Source organism: Capricornis sumatraensis, chromosome 4, assembly GCF_032405125.1.
Source record: "Capricornis sumatraensis isolate serow.1 chromosome 4, serow.2, whole genome shotgun sequence".
Classification (NCBI taxonomy): Eukaryota; Metazoa; Chordata; class Mammalia; order Artiodactyla; family Bovidae; genus Capricornis; species Capricornis sumatraensis.
Window position 1 is genome coordinate 122,161,738 of NC_091072.1, and position 19,088 is coordinate 122,180,825.

A 19,088-nucleotide genomic window follows, 5' to 3' on the forward strand; every position below is an offset into this window, starting at 1 on the left:
TAGTTGGATACAACTTAGTGACTGAACTGAACTGAACTGAAAGGCACAGTAGGTTAAGAGTAGAAGTTAGGAAAACAGACTACCTGGCTTCTATACATACACTTAACATTTACTAGTTATACAGTCTTATGCAAATGATATAACTTGTCTGTATTTCAGTTTTCTCATCTGTAAATGAAAGATCATGGTAATATTACCTGCCTTATTGAACTGCTATGAAGATTAAAAGCCAGTACTTGTAAATTCCATGAAATAGTGGTTGGCACATAGTAAGTATTCATTTATATTAGTTATTAATCTTATTTCATACCTACCATGGAAAGCAGTGTAACAAGGGCTTTGTTACCTAAGGCCTGACCTTTTTCTCCTAAGATGTGACTTAATTCCTATCTCTTAGTTCTGAACTCTATTCTAAGGTCCCTTGAGGGTTCCATGCAAATGATCCTCTGAACCTCTGTGGGCAGATTCAAGTCTTCCATCTCTTTGTACCCATCGTTTTTTATTTTTAGGAGTTACTATTCAGGTAAGCACCCTCTTCCAACAACACAAGAGATGACTCTACACATGACCAATGTGTAGATGGTCACCAGATGATCAATACCAAAATCAGATTGATTATATTCTTTGTAGTCAAAGATGGAGAAGCTATATACAGTTAGCAAAAACAAGACCAGGAGCTGACTATGGATGAGATCATGAACTCCTTATTACAAAATTCAGACTTAAATTGAAGAAAGTAGGGAAAACCACTAGACCATTCAGGTATGACCTAAATAAATCCCTTAAGATTATACAGTGGAAGTGACTAACAGATTCAAGGGATTAAATCTGATAGACAGAGTGCCTGAAGAACAATAGATGGAGGTTCCTAACATTGTACAGGAGGTGGGTACCAGAACCACCCCCCCCCAAAAAAAAGGAAATGCAAGAAGGCAAAGTGGTTGTCTGAGGAGGCCTTAGAAATAGCTGAGAAAAGAAGAGAAGTGAAAGGCAAAGGAAAAAGGGAAAGATAAACCCAACTGAATGCAGAGTTCCAGAGAATAGCAAGGATAGATAAGAAAGCCTTCTTAAGTGAACAGTGAGTGCAAAGAAATAGAGGAAAACACTATAATGGGAAAGACTAGAGATCTCTTCAAGAAAACCAGAGATACCAAGGGAAACTTTCATGCAAAGATGGGCACAATAAAGGAGAGAAACAGCAATGACCTCACAGAAGCAGAAAAGATTAAAAAGAGGTGCAAGAATACACAGAAGAACTATACAAAAAAGGTCTTAATGACATGGATAACCACAATGGTGTGGTCACTACCTACAGTCAGACATCCTGGAGTAAGAAGTCAAGTGGGCTTTAGGAAGCGTTACTGTAAACAAAGCTAGTGGGGATGATGGAATTCCAGCTGAGATATTTCAGTTCCTAAAAGATGATGCTGTGAAAGTGCTGCACTCAATATGCCAGCAAATTTGGGAAAAACTCAGAAGTCACCACAGGAATGGAATAGTTCAGTTTTCATTCCAATCTCAAAGCAAGGCAACGCCAAAGAATGTTCAAACTACGCCACAGTTACACTCATTTCACATGCTAGTAAGGTAATGCTCAAAATCCTTCAAACTAGGCTTCAACAGCATGTGCACTGAGAACTTCCAGATGTACAAGTTATATTTAGAAAAGGCAGAGGAACCAGAGATCAAATTGCCAAACATCTTTTGGATCATAGAAAAAGCAAGAGGGTTCCAGAAAAACATTTACTTCTGCTTCACTGAACTACACCAAAACCTTTGACTCTGTGGATCACAACAAACTGTGGAAAATTCTTAAAGAGATAGAAATACCAGATCACCTTACCTGCCTCCAAGAAACTTGTATGCAGGACAAGAAGCAACAGCTAGAACTGGACATGGAACAACGGACTGTTTCAAAATTGCCAAATGAGTATGTCAGGGCTGTAGTCACTGTGCTCATTTAACTGATGTGGAGAGTACATCATTGAAATGCCAAGCTGGATGAAGCACAAGCTGGAATCACGATTATGGGAAGAAATATCAGTAACCTCAGATATGCAGATGACACCATCCTAATGGCAGAAAGTGAAGAACTAAAGAATCTCTTGAAGGTGAAAGAGGAGAGTGAAAAAGCTGGCTTAAAACTCAACATTCAAAAAACTAAGGTCATGGCATCCAGTCCCATTGTGCATACAGCTAAGTTGCTTCAGTCATGTCTGACTCTTTGTGACCCTATGGACTGTAGCCTCTCAGGGTCTTTTGTCCACCGGATTCTCCAGGCAAGAATACTGGAGTAGGTTGCTGTACCCTCCTCCAGGGGATTGAACCCAGCCAAGGATCGAACCCATATCTCTTGCAGCTCCTGCATTGCAAATGGATTCTTTACTGCTGAGCCACCAGGGAAGCCCCCAGTCACATCACTTCATGGCAGGTAGATGGGAAAACAGTGGAAGCAGTGACAGACTATACTTTCTTGGGTTCCAAAATCACTGTGGACAGTGACTGCAGCCATGAAATTAAAAGATGCTTGCTCCTTGGAAGAAAAGCTATGACAAATATAGACAGCATATTAAAAAGCAGAGATACCACTTTGCTGACAAATGTCCGTATAGTCAAAGCTATGGTTTTTCCCATGTTCATATATGGATGTGAGAGTTGGACCATAAAGAAGGCTGAGCACCAGAGAATTGATGCTTTAGAACTATGGTGCTGGGGAAGACCCTTGAGAGTGCCTTTGACAAAAAGGTCATCAAACCAGTCACTCCTAAAGGAAATCAACCCTAAGTATTCAGTGGAGATAGTGAAGGACAGGGAGGCCTGGCATGCTGCAGTTCATGGGATAGCAAAGAATCAGACACAACTGAATGACTGAACAGCAACAGATTCAGTTAAGTATGCATTTAAAAAACACACGTGGCATATGAACCACTATGCCAATGATGGTTGGAAATAACTAGCATGAAAGAGGTATAGTCTTATGGGACTAGCACAAGTATATAGATAACTATAATATAGGTGGAGTAATGACAAAAAGAGGAATTAACAAATGGAAGTACATTCAAGAGGAAGTAAAAAGAACAAAGTCTGACAAACAGGAAAGTTAGAAATATGTGAGAAGACAGTACGTAGTATTTCTGTCTGGCTGGAAAATACAATAGTGGAATAGTAAGACATAAAGCCAGGTAATTAGGAGCACAATGTTGGCCACGAGAATGAAATGAGTGTTTAATTTATGTAGCAGTGGGAAGTTATTGAAGGTTTTGGAACTATGCTGGGAGCAGAGAGAGAGTTGAATTAGGGAGCAGCTAAGAATAAGGGGACAGGAAACTGTTTTAAAACTTTGGAAAGGGGTAGAAAGAGCCCAAACCGAGAGACATATATGATGGTGGTCATTGCAAAATTCATTCTGGTAAAAGAGAGTTGGAATGTCCATCACTGGTAGAGGTGCCAGTATGCAGTTGCTAGGAGAGTAAAGAATAGATGTGTATGTGTTCACTTGGATGGAACTTGAAAACATAGAGCTTAGCGAAAAAAGATGAAAAGAGAACATATGAAGAAAAATTATCCAAAACTTTGAATTAAAACAAAAAGACTGACTACATGACCTTCATTGTCATATTGGAGTATTGTTTCCCATGTTAAGGCCCATATTTTCAGATAATACTTTCTAACCTTTTGGAGTCAAAATATGTTCAGACTAGTTGTTCAGCAAGCTATTTCTGGAGTTACCTTGGTTTTTGTTACCTTCTAACAAGGTAAGGAACTTGATCCAGAATAGCAGTCAGCTGTTACTAAGTGCTCTGTTTAGTCCAGAGGAATGGGACTTCTCCATGATGTAAACTGCTTGGTTTACATCCTTGCCTAAGTTCATAATATCTTCACTGGGCCAGCATTTTAATAGCACTGCCTCTGGCTCTGAGATACGGTGAACAGTTTTGAATAAAGGGAACAAAGAAAGACAGAAGTTAAAAATTACTCTGAAGTTTTTAACTTTGTTGACCAGGAATATTGTGATATCATTAGATAATTATGAAGGAGTGTCTTATCAGGAAAATTAATCAGAACATCCAGTTGAAATAACAAATAGCAGTTAGAAATATAATTTTTAAAAATTTTAATTCAATTTATTTATACTAAAAAAAGCCAAACAGTTCAGCTATTTCTCCCCAACCCCTACCCCCAGCCTCCACCTCCAAGAACCACCAGTCTGTTTTCTGCATCTGTGAACTTTTGTTTAGGTTTTCTGTTTTGTTTTGTTTTCATACTCCACAAATAAGAGAAGTCATATGGTATCTGACTTTCTCTGTCTGACATCTCACTTACCATAATGCTCTCTAGGTCTATCCATGTTGCTGCAAATGACAGGATATAATTCTTTTTTATGGCTGAGTGATATTCTATTGTATATATGCCACATATTTCTTTATACATTTATTCATTGATGGACACTTAGGTTATTTCCATATCTTAATATTGTAAATAAAGTAGCAGTGAACATGGTAGTGAAAATACCTTTTCAAATTATTATTTTCATTTTCTTTGTGTCAGTTCAGTTCAGTCAGTCGTGTTTGACTCTGCGACCCCATGGACTGCAGCACACCAGGCTTCCCTGTCCATCACCAACTCCCAGAGCTTGCTCAAACTCATATCCATCGAGACAGTGATGCCATCCAACCATCTCATCCTCTGTCGTCCCCTTCTCCTCCTGATTTCAGTCTTTTCCGGCATCAGGGTCTTTTCCAGCCTGATGGGCTGCCATATGGGGTCTTACAGAGTCGGACAGGACTGAAGCGACTTAGCAGCAGCAGTAGATAGATGCACAACTCTGTAGAATCACTAAAACCCACTGTTATGTCAGTTATATCTTAATAAAGCAGTTACTCCACAAATGATCCTTTTTTCCTAAGCTTTTAACTTTTAGAATAAATGACATAAATTTCTGTTAATGGTAGAGCATCTGATTTCAACAGCATAACAGAGTTGAAGAGAATGAGAGCTGAGAATGTCTAAACTTGTCACCCTTCTTATTCCTTCAGTTCAATTCAGTCGCTCAGTCATGTCCGACTCTTTGCGACCCCATGAATCGCAGTACGCCAGGCCTCCCTGTCCATCACCAACTCCTGGAGTTCACTCAAACTCACGTCCATCAAGTCGGTGATGCCATCCGAGCCATCTCATCCTGTCGTCCCCTTCTCCTCCTGCCCCCAGCCCCTCCCAGCATCAGTCTTTTCCAATGAGTCTTATTCCTTGCAGTCTATTAAATATGAATTACTTAAAATGTGCAAACATAATGATGCATAGTTTTGGTAAGTGAGAGTGATATCCATGGAGATGTGTTACCCAGATCACCCTTCAAGGAAGGACTTTCTGCCCACCTTCAGAATCTACCTCTGCTGACTCTGCAGTCACCTCACTTCAAGTCACACTCTTCCAAGAGCAGCCCACATCGATGGCAAGGATATAAAATCCCAGTCAAAACTAGAATTCCTGTTTAAAACCTAGTGTCTCATGCCTTTATTATGCACAGGTATATGGTCTGAATTTTCACTATTAATATCCTCAGATGGAAAAATACCATTTAACTATGCTTTGGAATTTGTGAATATTCATTAGGCCCTATTATGGTCTAAATGTTTTTGTATCATATGTTGCAATCCTACCCATAAAGGTGATGCCTTTAGTAACTGGAGCCTTTGGGAGGTGTTTAAATCATGAGGGTGGAGCTGTTACCAAAAAGTGTGGGGTCTGGCTGCTCACCACCCAAAATCCAGTAAGCAGGCTGGGTTGGTGGAAAAAAACATTTGCTTTATTTCAGATGCTGGTGACTGATTGGGAGGTTGAACATATGTCCAAAGGCCAACTCCCCACCCCAAGAAGCAGAGAGTAAGAGCTTTTATACACAGAGTCAGGAGTGGGGGATGCTACACGGAGAAACAGAAGTCATCTCTGACAGTCATCCTCAAATTGGTCATTAGTGGTCTGACCAGTGTCATCTTGGTTGTTTTCAGTTCAGTTCAGTCCAGTCGCTCAGTCATGTCTGACTTTGTGACCCCATGGACTGCAGCATGCCAGGCTTCCCTGTCCATCACCAACTCCTGAAGCTTGCTCAAATTCACGTCCATAGAGTCAATGATGCCATCTAATCATCTCATTCTCTGTTGTCCCCTTCTCCTCCTGCCTTCAATCTTTCCCAGCATCAGGGTCTTCTCTAATAAGTCAATTCTTTACATCAGGTGGTCAAAGTATCAGAGTTTCAGCTTCAGCATCAGTCCTTCCAATGAATATTCAGGACTGATTTCCTTTTGGATAGACTGGTTGGATCTCCTTGTAGCCCAAGGGACTCTCAAGAGTCTTCTCCAGCACCACAGTTCAAAAGCATCAATTCTTTGGCACTCAACTTTCTTTATGGTCCAATTCTCACATCCATACGTGACTCCTGAAAAAACATAGCTTTGAATATATGGACCTTAGTTGGCAAAGTAATATCTCTGCTTTTTAATATGTTGTCTAGGTTTGTCATTGGAGAAGGCAATGGCATCCCACTCCAGTACTCTTGCCTGGAAAATCCCATGGACAGAGGAGCCTGGTAGGTTGTAGTCCATGGGGCTGCTAAGAGTTGGACACGACTGAGCGACTTCACTTTCACTTTTCACTTTCATGCATTGGAGAAGGAAATGGCAACCCACTCCAGTGTTCTTGCCTGGAGAATCCCAGGGACGGGAGAGCCTGGTGGGCTGCCGTCTATGGGGTCGCAGAGTCAGACATGACTGAAGCGACTTAGCAGCAGCAGCAGCAGGTTTGTCATAGCTTTTCTTCCAAGGAGCAAGAGTCTTTTAATTGGTTTTAATTGGTTGTTTTATGTACAGTTAATCTTCAGTTCCAAAATCCATTTGTTACCGTTTCTTTGAGGCCAGTTCTAGGAACTGTGACAGCTCATTTCATGGGTACAGTCTGGTCATTATGTAGTTAACTTCTTCACCCCTATGTTTTAATATCTATAAAACAGTTCACAGGATATGGCTCAGAATATTGTCTGTAGCCTTGATAAAGAACTAAAGGTCCTTGACTATGCTTAATGCCTACATTATTATTTGGTCTCTTTTGACTGTTTTTCTTTGTTTTCCACTTTTCTCACTTCTCTGATTAAACTTTCTCTTTGACTAAAGTTTTCCACAGATAAAAGGCAGACAGAGGACATGGGGTAGGGGTAAGGATGATAGGGTCCTGCTCCATTTCAAAATCTTACAAATTGGATTAGTGTCTTTACAAAGAAGCTCCAGAGAAATCCCTAGCCCCTTCTACCATAAGAGGACACATAGAGAAGGTGCCAGCTGTGAGTCAGGAAGAGAGCCCTAACTCAACCATGCTGGCACTTTGATCTTAGCCTTCTAGCATCCAGAACTGTGAAAATTAAAGTTCTTTTGTTTAACAGATCTATCCAATCTATGGCATTTTGTTATTGCAATTCAACCAGACAAAGACAGTGTGCTTAAGTGGAGGAAAACTCAGACTTTCACCATGAGGTTTGCTTTCACAACACCAAGAACACAGGATTCTCACACAAAACTACTTCTGCCAAAGAAGCGTTAACAGTCAAAATTTACAAAGTACTTAAAGAACAAAATAGCATGAAAGAGACTCAACAGAAAATAGGACAATTGACACTTTATTAACTTCGGACAGTAGAATAACTTGAAAGATATTTTAAAACAAATATATTGGAAATGTTCAAAAACAAAGGAACAGTTATTCTTAAGAGATGAATATAGATAAAATAACAGATAAATTTTAAAAAATTAAAAGCCCTAAGAAAGAAAAATGTAGTCATTGAAATAACCACCTAGATTCCCTTGTATCTTTCATAAGAGGTGATAGACTGGACTTTGACCACATCCTGTGTGTTGAAAATAACACCTACTGGTTACCTTCCCCCACGCCACACTTTTTCACAGTTAGCTGAATCTGGGGCCCAGCGGTTACTTTTGAGGTCGTTACTGCAGGTTGGCCTTATCCTGCTACTTGGAATACTACTGATATGTCAGGGGACATTCAACTTTAAGGAATCAACTTAAAGGAATTGTTTTCTTCCTTTGTGTGCTGTTTCTCAAGGGCCCTCTGTTCCTTATCAGTTCCTGGAAAACAAAACAGAGCTGCACTCAGTTCTTAGGACTGAGGTCATGAGACAGAGCACATACATGGATTCCCTTCAGTGACCTTTTACTTTAAACTATTCAGTCACATCCCTATTACTCAGATATGGATTGTCTTTTGGCCCTGTGACGATTATTATTCACCTGGTTCTGTTTTTGCTCAACTTTATTTTTGCTGCCTAAAGCTTCCTTGTATGGAGATATATAAGCACACTCTGCCACAAAGAAAGCACCCTTGTTTCACTCGAGACTTGGGTCCCCTGCGTCCCTCTTTTTGTGGTCTCCAGTCCCCAGGTCCCAGTCTATAAAGACCATGACATTGATAGTTGTTCACTCACTAAGGCATATATCCAACTCTTTGTGACCCTGTGGACTGTAGCACACCAGGCTCCTCTGTCCTCCACTATCTCTGACAGTTTGCTCAGTTTCATGTCCATTGAGTCAGTGATGCTATCTAACTACCTCATCCTCTGCCATCCCTTTCTCCTTTGCTTTCAGTATTTCCTTGGATCAGGATCTTTTCCAATGAGTTGGCTATTGATAATAGCTTTAATTAAGTGCTTTAAGAGACAAATTGAACAGATTAGGTTTTAGCCTCTGTTGGTCAAATTAAAGTAGCTGATAGAGTGGCATACTTCCATGAATATTTGAATTAAGCCAAGAACTTACTGGGGTGGATTGTTGGAAGAGGCAACACCATGGACCTGCACATTCTTGCTGGGTATACCAAGAATGCAGGGCCTTGATTACCTAGGCCATTTCTCAAGGTTGCATTTGTAGTAAACAGCCTTGAGAGATGAAGTATTTTCTCCTTCCAAAAAGAGCAGTCTTGCTTCCGGTTGCTATAAAAATGGTGAACCCCCTCAAGCTCAGTGTTTCTGTCTTGTAATACAACCCACTACATGAGTAAACATCTATCTGGACTGACTTTCCTACATTATACTGTAGGACCTGGGGCATGGATAACCAACACAAACATGAAGCTCCAGCTACTACTCTTTTTCTTTTTTAAAATTTATTTATTTTTGACTGAGCTGGGTCTTTGTTGCTGCCCATGGGGTTTCTCTAGTTGCAGCGACCAGGGGTTCCTCTGCTCATTGCTGTGGCTTCTCTTGCTATGGAGCACAAGCTCTAGGGTGCACAGGCTCGTGGTTGTGAAGTATGGGGTTAAGTTGCTTAGCAGCATGTGGGTTCTTAATTCCTGGACCAGGGTTCAAACCCCAGTCCCCTGCATTGGCAGGCAGATTCTTAACCATGGAAGAATCCTGGGAAGTTCCCTGGCTACTGCTCTTATCCTGAGTAATAAAGTTGTTTTTCACTGACCCAGCATTCTTCTGCCAGCATTCATAAAATGATAATAAAGCTAACTCATAAACTGGTAAGTAGGATCAACTCTCAGATTCTGCACAACTCTTGACAGTTATAAAAATCAATTACAAGAGAATTTTTAAGTAAAAAATGAAAGGTAAGGGACTTCCCTGTGGTCCAGTGATTAAGACTCCATATTCTTACTGTAAGCGGCATGGGTTCCATCCCTGGTCAGGGAACTAAGATCCCACATGATGCAACTAAGACCCAGCACAGCCAAATAAATAACTATTTTTTAAAAAGTACAAGTATTGCAAACTAAGACTTCTACAGATTTAGTAGAAAGAATAAGAACATAGAAGAATTAAATGATACTAATCAATGAATAATCACATACACAGTGGCTCAGATGGTAAAGAACCTGTCTGCAATACCGGAGGCCTGGGTTCAATCCACGGGTTGGGAAGATCCCCTGGAGAAGGAAATGTATTCTTGCCTGAAAAATCCCATGGACAGAAGAGTCTGGTAGGCTACAGTCCATGGGGTTGCAAAGTGTTGGGCACAACTGAGAGATTAACACTAACACACATAATATATTTATGTGCACATACATGTACATACATGGAGAGAGATATTTAGACACGCATATATAAAACATGGAAAGAGAACATTACAACTCTCAGATAGAAAATGCACATTTTCTGAATATTTATAGAGCACATACAAAATCAGTCATGTATTTGACCACAAAAATAGCTCATAAATTTAAGTAAAAAACATAGCAAAATAAATAAAAGATATGAATAGATTATTTTGAGGAAAGAATATCTAGATAGCCAGCAACTTTATAAAAAGATGTTAAACTTACTAGCAGTTAGAGAAATAAGAATTAAATTAGTAATGAGATACTAGTTTTCGCCTATGATATCTGTCAACATTTAAGAGTAAGAAAAATAGTGCTCAGTGAGCAACTAAACAAATCTATGACAAATACCACACACACAAATTAGAAATACATCCATAGAACAATCATGTTAAAAGGATACATACAACAAAAGGATACACATTAGACATTAGAATGATTTCCTAGAGCCGGGGGATGAGGTTGGGAAATGGACATAATGAAAATAAATGGAAAAATAAATAAATAAAATGAACAATAACATATATTGCTTAGCGATGTAGAGGAAAAGGAACTCTCCAACACTGCTGATGGAAATATGAAGAAAATAATCTGACAACATATGTTATATCCTAGAAACAGTAGAGTGCTCCTCAATAGGGGATGACTAAGTCATCTACACTATGAAATACAATATTTAGCCACTAAAGGAGAATTAAAACTATACTTGATGCTTTAAAGAATTATTATTAAATGAAAGAGTTTGTAGAAAAGTGAGTATACACTGATGCCATTCTAAGAAACAGTAATCTCTCCCCACCCCCACCCTAACTTTTAAAAGTATGTGTGAGAACATAGATACATGTGTGAGTGAATGTGTGTGTGTGTGTGTGTGTGTGTGTGTGTGTGTGTATACAAGCACAGAGGAAAAATAAGAATATACAAGGAATAGCATGAGGAACTAAACTAATGGAAGGGGGAAGATAGGAGAAAGAAAGGCAGAGGCAACCAAAAGAAGAAAAGAAAAAGAAAAAGACCGCACTAAAAAAATTCAAATGTGTATATGTGAAAGTATTTGTAGGCAGAAACTAAGAAAGATTTGTATTTATTTAACATACAAGTATTTCAGGCCACATATTAATATGAAGCATGTTGGTTGTATGGGTCTTGGTTGTTGCCTGCCTTAATGACTGTGATATATAATACTGGCACTAAGTTTATTATCTCTGATTTGTACTATTTGTGGAATCTTTGTGGTTACAGTTTTGTCTTGGTTCTTATACCTGTACAATTTTTAGGAAAAATAGTGAAAGCAAGTTTGTTGGATAGGCCCTAGTTTAATGTTTACTTAGGAATGTCCGTGACTAAAAGCTTGGTAGTAACTGTTTATCTTAGGAATTGGAGAGACTGACTTAAGAAAGATTCTGTGTCATTCAGAATGCATTTTAGTAAGTGATGGATGCTGAGAAAAAGTTGTAGAGGAAAAGGGCAACTTGTTCATAACTGAGGCTTTTGAATCTTACCAAGCTTAAGTTGTAAATATTCATATAAAATGTGCACCCATTTTTTTCTTTCTTGTTTATGAAAGAACTAAGTGCTAACAAATGCATTAAACAAATATTAGGAGTCAATACCTGTATAGTGTAATTTACCATATTGTATTTGTATTTCAGATGCCTTTGGTGCTTCATGAAGAATATTTCTAGATATATCACAGACATTAAGCCTTTGCCACCCAACATAAAAGATAGACTCATCAAAATTATGAGCGTGCAGGGGCAGATAACAGACTCAAACATAAGTGAGGTAAGAAAATATACAACTGTAAAGCAAGCTTATTATATTTTACTGTTGAGCTATGGTCTCAGATTTTTGGAACAATGTTTTATATTACGATGAGTAATTTTAGAATATACTAAAGTTCTTTTTTTCTCCAGATAACCATAATGTCCTTGTGTAATAGCTTCTAAAATAATCTCCCATTGACTTCCCTGGGGGCCCAGAGGTTAAGACTCAATGCTTCTGATGCAGGGGGTGCAGATTTCATTCCTGGTTGGGGAACTAAGATCCCACATGCTGAGCAGCCAAAAAACAAAATAAAAATTAAAAATCTTCTCCCACTGTTGCAGTTATTCCTCTTGTCTTCATGGTACCAACATCCATGAACTACCTGTTTTCAAGAAATGTTAAACGTTTTGGTTAAGTATACCTTAATAAATCTGGAAAAAATTAAAATGCAGAGCAAAAAAATGAATGGAAAAAAAAGACCCACAAGAAGAAATATGAATGTTACATTGTGACTCTAGGACACAAACCACACCTACGTGTAACTGTACAGTGTGCAGTACACTTGGATATTTTCTATTTTATTCTAGTATGTCTTATGTCAGTTAAAAAATGTTGATCATAGCCTACTAGATTGATTTTATCCATTCAAAGATAACAATCAGTTAAAAATCATTCTTCTAAACTCTTTTCATTCTTCTGGCCACCTCACTCCATCTAACTTATACTTACTCCCTTTCCCTTTATATATGTTAGTTGCTCAGTCATGTCTGACTCTTTGCGACCCCCATGGACTGTAGCCCACTAGACTCCTCTGTCCATGGGATTCTCCAGGCAAGAATACTGAGTGGGTTGCCATGCCCTTCTCTAGGGGATCTTCCGTATCCAGGGACTGAACCCAGGTCTCCCACATTATAGGCAGATCTTTACCAACTGAGCTTCCTAGGAAGCCCTTTTCCCTAATTAAGCTAAAATTAACAATTCTGTAAGGGAGAATGTATAGTAAAGCTTCTGGCCTGAATAAAAATACCAGCCTTGCCACTCTTTCTGACACTGAACCTCAGTTCTCTTAATTGTAAAATGGGTTTGCAACTATCATCACTCACTGCCTACAGAGATTAAAGACTTGTACCTGCTGAGCAAAGAGGCACATAGCTAGACTCCCTCATGATAGTCAGAAACTACTGGAAGAGGATAAGCACCCCACTACCTTGGTTCTGCTTTCATATCTAATGGGTTCTTATTCTGTACCAACTGTCTCAGTAGAGCTCTGTGTCCCAACAAGACTTTGAGGACACTATAAGCTGCACCCTCAGTTAGAAGTAGACTTGGTTTTTTCTGCTTTTTGTATCTGTCTTCACACAAATGCATTTCTGTATTCTTTGCTATAGTTTTCACCTGCCATTTCTCTGTTATGACCATCAAAACACTGAATATGGAATAAATATTTATGTCTGTAGGAAATTTTAATTTTTCAAAATAATGTATGTATTATAGATTTTACATCCTGAAGTCCAAACTCTAGATCTACGAAGCTGTGATATTTCAGATACTGCTCTCCTGCACCTATGTAACTGCAGAAAACTGAAGAAATTAAATTTAAATTCCTCAAAAGAAAACAGAATTTCCATAACTTCAAAAGGTATGTTTATTAACACTACCAATTACGAACAAATTGGTAGAAAACTATTCACCATAGTTTTGGAGCAGAGAAGGGGAAGATATGTTAAAAGATAGTATGAAGATGTCAGTCAGTCAGTTCAGTCGCTCAGTCGTGTCCAACTCTTTGCTACCCCGTGGACTACAGCACTCCAGGCTTCCCTGTCCATCACCAATTCCCAGAGCTTGCTCAAACTCATGTCCATTGAGTCGGTGATGCCATCCAACCATCCCATCCTTGGTCATCCCCTTCTCTTCCCGCCTTCAATCTTTCCCAGCATCAGGGTCTTTTCCAATGAGTTAGTTCTGAGAACCGCATGAACAGTATGAAGGTGTCAAAGAAATAGAAACTATATTTATCAATAAAAATATTCAAAATAAGCTAGAGAATCCTAATTAGAATTCTTGCTTATAATCAGTGCTGAAAGTTAGGAAATACGTTGTTACTATTTAAATTTTAAACATATTTAAAATAAACATGGCTAGATAAATATTTTAAATATTTGCCTAGTATAGTGAAATAAGAAATGACCAGTTCATAACTTTGTTAAGAATTTTTTGTTGTAATATTACAACAGAAAGTTAAATCATTAGCAAATATTTACTAGGTTCTCTCCTATCAGCCTGTATAACACATAGTTTTGTAGCCAGAACTGCCTCATTTTGAACTGCACAAACTTGAAATGTGTATTTTCAAGTTGCCCCATTTTGAGCTGCACAAAACTTGAAACATGTATTTTCCACTCCTGCTAACCTAAGCATGCCTCAAAACAGTTTTAGACAATGACTAATTGACTAAGAAAGAACTAATCTTGCTTGCTTAATTCCAGATACCAACTTCAAGGACATTGGCAGGGAAGCTGAAATAATTTAGACTATAAGCCAAGTCACATAGCAAAATCACCAAACGCCCAGTTCTCTGAAAGCTATAAGGATCTAACACACACTCCTAAGTTGTTTTCACAGGAAGCAGACCAGATGAAAACTGCTGACTGCAAGCATGTAGACCCCAGACCAGTTGAAACCAGAAGACTGGTGATGTTTGAAACTTCACCTTGATTCCAACCAATCTGAGAACTGTGTATGAACTGCTTGTGTACCTTGCAGCCCCCTCCCTCACATATGCTTTAGAACCTTTATCTCCCAACTGGCAACTTTGAGATGCTCTTAAGGACGTCAGTCTACCATCTTCCCAGTTTGCCGGCTTCCTAACTAAAGCAACTTTAAGATTTCCACCAACTCTTGTCTCTTGAGTATTGACCTTCCGAGTGGCAGGAAGCCGAAACTGGGTTTGGTACCGACCTTGTCCAGTTACAGTGTTTTATAACCAGGCAGACTGCATGTATCAGTGTGACTGTTACATGAATTAATGGATTTTTACCATTTTTTAAAAATGTAAAATTTTTACTCTTTTCAATTTAAGAAAGAGGGAGTTATTTGGCTACCCAGGTTTCTGGAAAATTTTGTAGGTAGTTGGCTCTATTTTACAATTAGCTTGGTTAGCAAGTTAGAATATTCATAATATTGCAAGGAAGCATAAGTTTTAAAATGTTTACACAAATACTGACTCTCTAAAAAGAACTTTCATGCTGAACACTAATGAATAAAGTAAGAGTTCTTTCAGTTCAGTTCAGTTCAGTTCAGTCGCTCAGTCGTGTCTGACTCTTTGCGACCCCGTGAATCTCAGCAAGACATAGTAAACAATAAAAATGACCTACACACGAATTTACCATCTTCCATTTTCTGTATTTTGCCCATAAAGGTGTCTTTTAACGGTGCTATAATGTTTGTCCATGATTGAAGGGCCCAGGATTCCTTCAGTACTCTTTTTATTTATATGGCACATCATCACATACCTGTCACCAAAGAGCTTTTACATCAGTTTATTTGGATTTAAGGGCCTCTCTTTTCTTGACCCTCGGTAAAATTTAAGATTCATCCAGGCTAACAGAAGGAGCATGGTGGTAGGAAAGGGTAGAATCAAAGAGGGAGGGGAAAACACAGAAACATGGGTATGATTTCTAAGGATAAGCATGAAAGCTATTACTTAAGACATTTGTGGCATTTAACTTTTGATTTCTTTTCAGAGTCTACAAGAAAATTAACTTTATTACTTTAAAACTTTTAACAAAAAGGAGATTCATTACTATTTAATTACCTAATTTGGTTCTGAATGATATTTGGTCATTTCTTAAAAGCAAATCTAATCATAAAACGCATGTCATTAATTGCAGATATTCTGAACACTGTACTACAGAGAATATAGAGAATTCTTGAAACATTCTAAAAGAGTTTTAAATAATGACAGCATCACTGGAAAAATAGTATGTTCCCCATATGAACTACTTCGGAAAAGGCTAATTGGGTGTATCAGTACTGGTGATTGCTAAAATAAAAATCAGTCACATTTCTCATATATAAACATCTATAGCTCATTGATATGGAATTATATTTTCCCTCAGGAATAAAAGCTGTGGCTTCATCTTGTTCTTACCTGCATGAAGCTTCTTTGAAAAGATGCTGCAATCTCACTGATGAAGGAGTCCTTGCTCTTGCACTCAATTGCCGGCTGTTAAAGATCATTGATTTAGGAGGCTGCTTAGGTATTACTGATGTGTCCTTGCAGGCATTAGGAGAAAACTGCGCATTTTTGCAGTGTGTTGATTTTTCAGCTACTCAGGTAAATGAAATAAAACTTGAAATGTAGAGACTGTATGTATTTCCTTGCCCAGTATATTTCCATAACTCATCAGAACACAATTTTTTTGTTGTTGCTGAAATCATTGACTTCATATTTTGATAGTTAAATAATTGCAATATAATTTGGCACCCTCTCCTCAATTGTTTTAAGTAAGGGTAGAAGGTATGTGGTGGCTAAAACACATGTTTGCTAAATGGGAGGAAATAAAACAATATCTAAATAATAATTTTTAGAAAAATATGCTTCCATCATCTCCATTTATGTGCTGTGTTCTTTTTCCCTTTGCTTAGGTATCTGACCATGGTGTGGTTGCGCTTGTTAGTGGACCTTGTGCCAAGAAATTAGAGGTAATTTAAAAATATCTATAAAGATGATGATAACTGAATTTATATTATCCTCAGAAATTCTTTATTAAACCTAGAAGACAACCAGTGCCTTATTCTCAGTTAGGTATTTCCAAGGACTTTTTTCCCCTCCACCTCTTTATTCCAGAGTGAAAAAAAAAACTGGTAAAGTTAGGAGATAAAGTATGCTTTATAAAAACCCATTTTACTTCCAATAAATGTTTTTATTTTCCAGAGGTTTTAACTTCTAATACATTTAAGGATAGTCTTACTATGGATAAAGATAATGAAAATTTATCAATGTAAAATGACATCCTTTAGAATTTTCATGTCTGACTGATATTTTTACCAGGACTACTTATGCTCTTGCCAGTGTATTTTTCTTGACATCATATTTATTCTCTCTTGATCATCTTTTTCTGAATCTATGAAGGCATCCAGAGTATACCACTGTGGCATAAAGATTATTTTGAGCTGAAGATGTTTAAGAAACCACAGAGGTTAAAAAAAAGACTGTCTGAACCGCCTCCCATCCCCCCTCTCTGCCTAAAAGCAGACACTTCCAAAAGAATTCAAATGCCTCAAATCCTTTTTAAGGAAGATTTTCAGATGAGAAATTGCATTAAACAGGCATTGTCAAAAGATTATCATAATTCCCATCTATTTTCCTAAAGGTCCATTTTGTTTTTCCTAAAAGTCATTTGTATGACTGTTAAGTATCCTTTCTCCTCCTCCTCTTCCCCTATTAAGATGGTATATAAACTAAATTCTAGCCATTTCTTTGAACCACGACCTTTGTGAGCTTGTGAATAAATTTTGCCTTTCCTCTTGTTAATCTTATTGTCAGTTTAATTTAAAGGCTTCCAAAGACAAATATAAGCAGATAGAGAAAAGGTTTTTCCTCCCCCAGAAGCCACATTGTGCAGCTGTTTAAAAAGATCTTAGTGTTCCTCCTTTGTATTCAATGACAAATGTGGCACCTATAACCTTTTTCTAAATATTAAGAAGCCTTTTGTCCCAAGATTTTTATTTTTTTCCTTTCCCAGTTTACAGTGTTTTAGTTTGTTTTTACTCTTAATTAAAAGCTGTGCTTTTCAACAAAAAGTCACATCAAATCCTTTTTGGAAGTAAGCAGCCTGTAAATGAATTATACATGTTAGTAACCACTATTAGAATGGTGATACCATGTTTTTGCCAAAATATTTCTGCTTGATTTATTGCCCAAAGAATTTTTTTTGTGATGTTTATATATCTGCATCCTGCTTATATGTATATATATGTGTTTGCATATATAAAATAGCATATATATTTTTATGAATTTTTTCATTAAGAAATTTTGTTTTTAATGAAGTTTCAAATTCCAAATTGCATTCTAACTGTAGGTGCAATAAACTGCCAAAACTTTTACTGTTTTAAATACAAACATTTGTTGAGCACTTAATATGCTATCCTCCATGTTACTGCCTTATATTCATTAGGTTATTTTATTTTTACAGCATTATCCTATAATCACCATCAATTTTATCAAAGCTATCCAACATTTAACCTAGTTTATCACTTCCTAATAAAACCACCAAGAAATTAGTTGCTGTGCAGTGGTAGGGAATATACCTACATATTTACTTTAGCTTTATAAAATAAAGAGTACCTAGGCAGACTGAGGAAAAAATCCAACCACCAGTGCACTGGTCACTGTAATGTTATTGAATTTGTCATTTTTTCAGTTTTCCAAAGCTTATTTCTGTAAATATCAAAATATTTTAATGAAAATCTTTCTAAAATTTGTTAGAACTTAATTCCTTCCTTAAACAAAGGAACATATTTTAACATTTGACTCATTGCATCTTTGTGACCACAGTTTCTGACAAATAGAAATGCAAACACCTTCATTTTTATTAACTGATTCTTCTCTTTTGGGTAATATATATACCTACATTTTCAGATACCCCATTTTTAACCTGTTGCTTTTAATTTGTTCAGTTCCTGAGAGTTAGGGGCTTCCCTCATAGCTCAAGTGGTAAAGAATCCACCTGCAATGCAGGAGACCTAGGTTCAATTCTTGGGTCAGGAAGATCCCCTGGAGAAGCAATAGGCACCCACTCCAATATTCTTGGGCTTCTCTTGTGGCTCAGCTGGTTAAGAATCCACCTGCAATGCCAGAGACCTGGGTTTGGTCCCTGGGTTAGGAAGATCCCCTGGAGAAGGAAAAGGTTACCCACTCCAGCATTCTGGCCTGGAGAATTCCACGGACTGCATAGTCCATGGGGTCTCAAAATGTTGAACACGACTGAGTGACTTTCACTTTCATTTTCTGGGAAGTTAAATATCAAGGTTGCTAAATAGTTTATAATTTGAAAATATATTTGATTAAAAGTCTAAGAACCTCTCCTAAAGATTGCCATTTAGTAAAAACATATGTTACAGCATTTATGGGCTTCCCTGGTGGCTCAGATAACAAAGAATCTGCCTGCAATGTGGGAGACCTGGGTTTGATCCCTGGGTTGGGAGGATCCCCGGGC

General features: G+C 37.9%; 1 protein-coding gene across 2 annotated transcripts in view; it reads left to right on the forward strand.

The window, feature by feature from the left end:
* The window catches only part of AMN1 (antagonist of mitotic exit network 1 homolog), a 76,995-nt gene that overhangs the window by 24,817 nt on the left and 33,090 nt on the right, over positions 1 to 19,088 (forward strand). For both annotated transcript variants that reach the window (XM_068971221.1, XM_068971222.1), the window contains exons 2-5: positions 11,754 to 11,886; positions 13,363 to 13,507; positions 15,987 to 16,204; positions 16,516 to 16,572. In XM_068971221.1, coding sequence (XP_068827322.1) covers positions 11,754 to 11,886; positions 13,363 to 13,507; positions 15,987 to 16,204; positions 16,516 to 16,572 — 553 coding nt within the window. The remainder of the gene's footprint in view (positions 1 to 11,753; positions 11,887 to 13,362; positions 13,508 to 15,986; positions 16,205 to 16,515; positions 16,573 to 19,088) is intronic.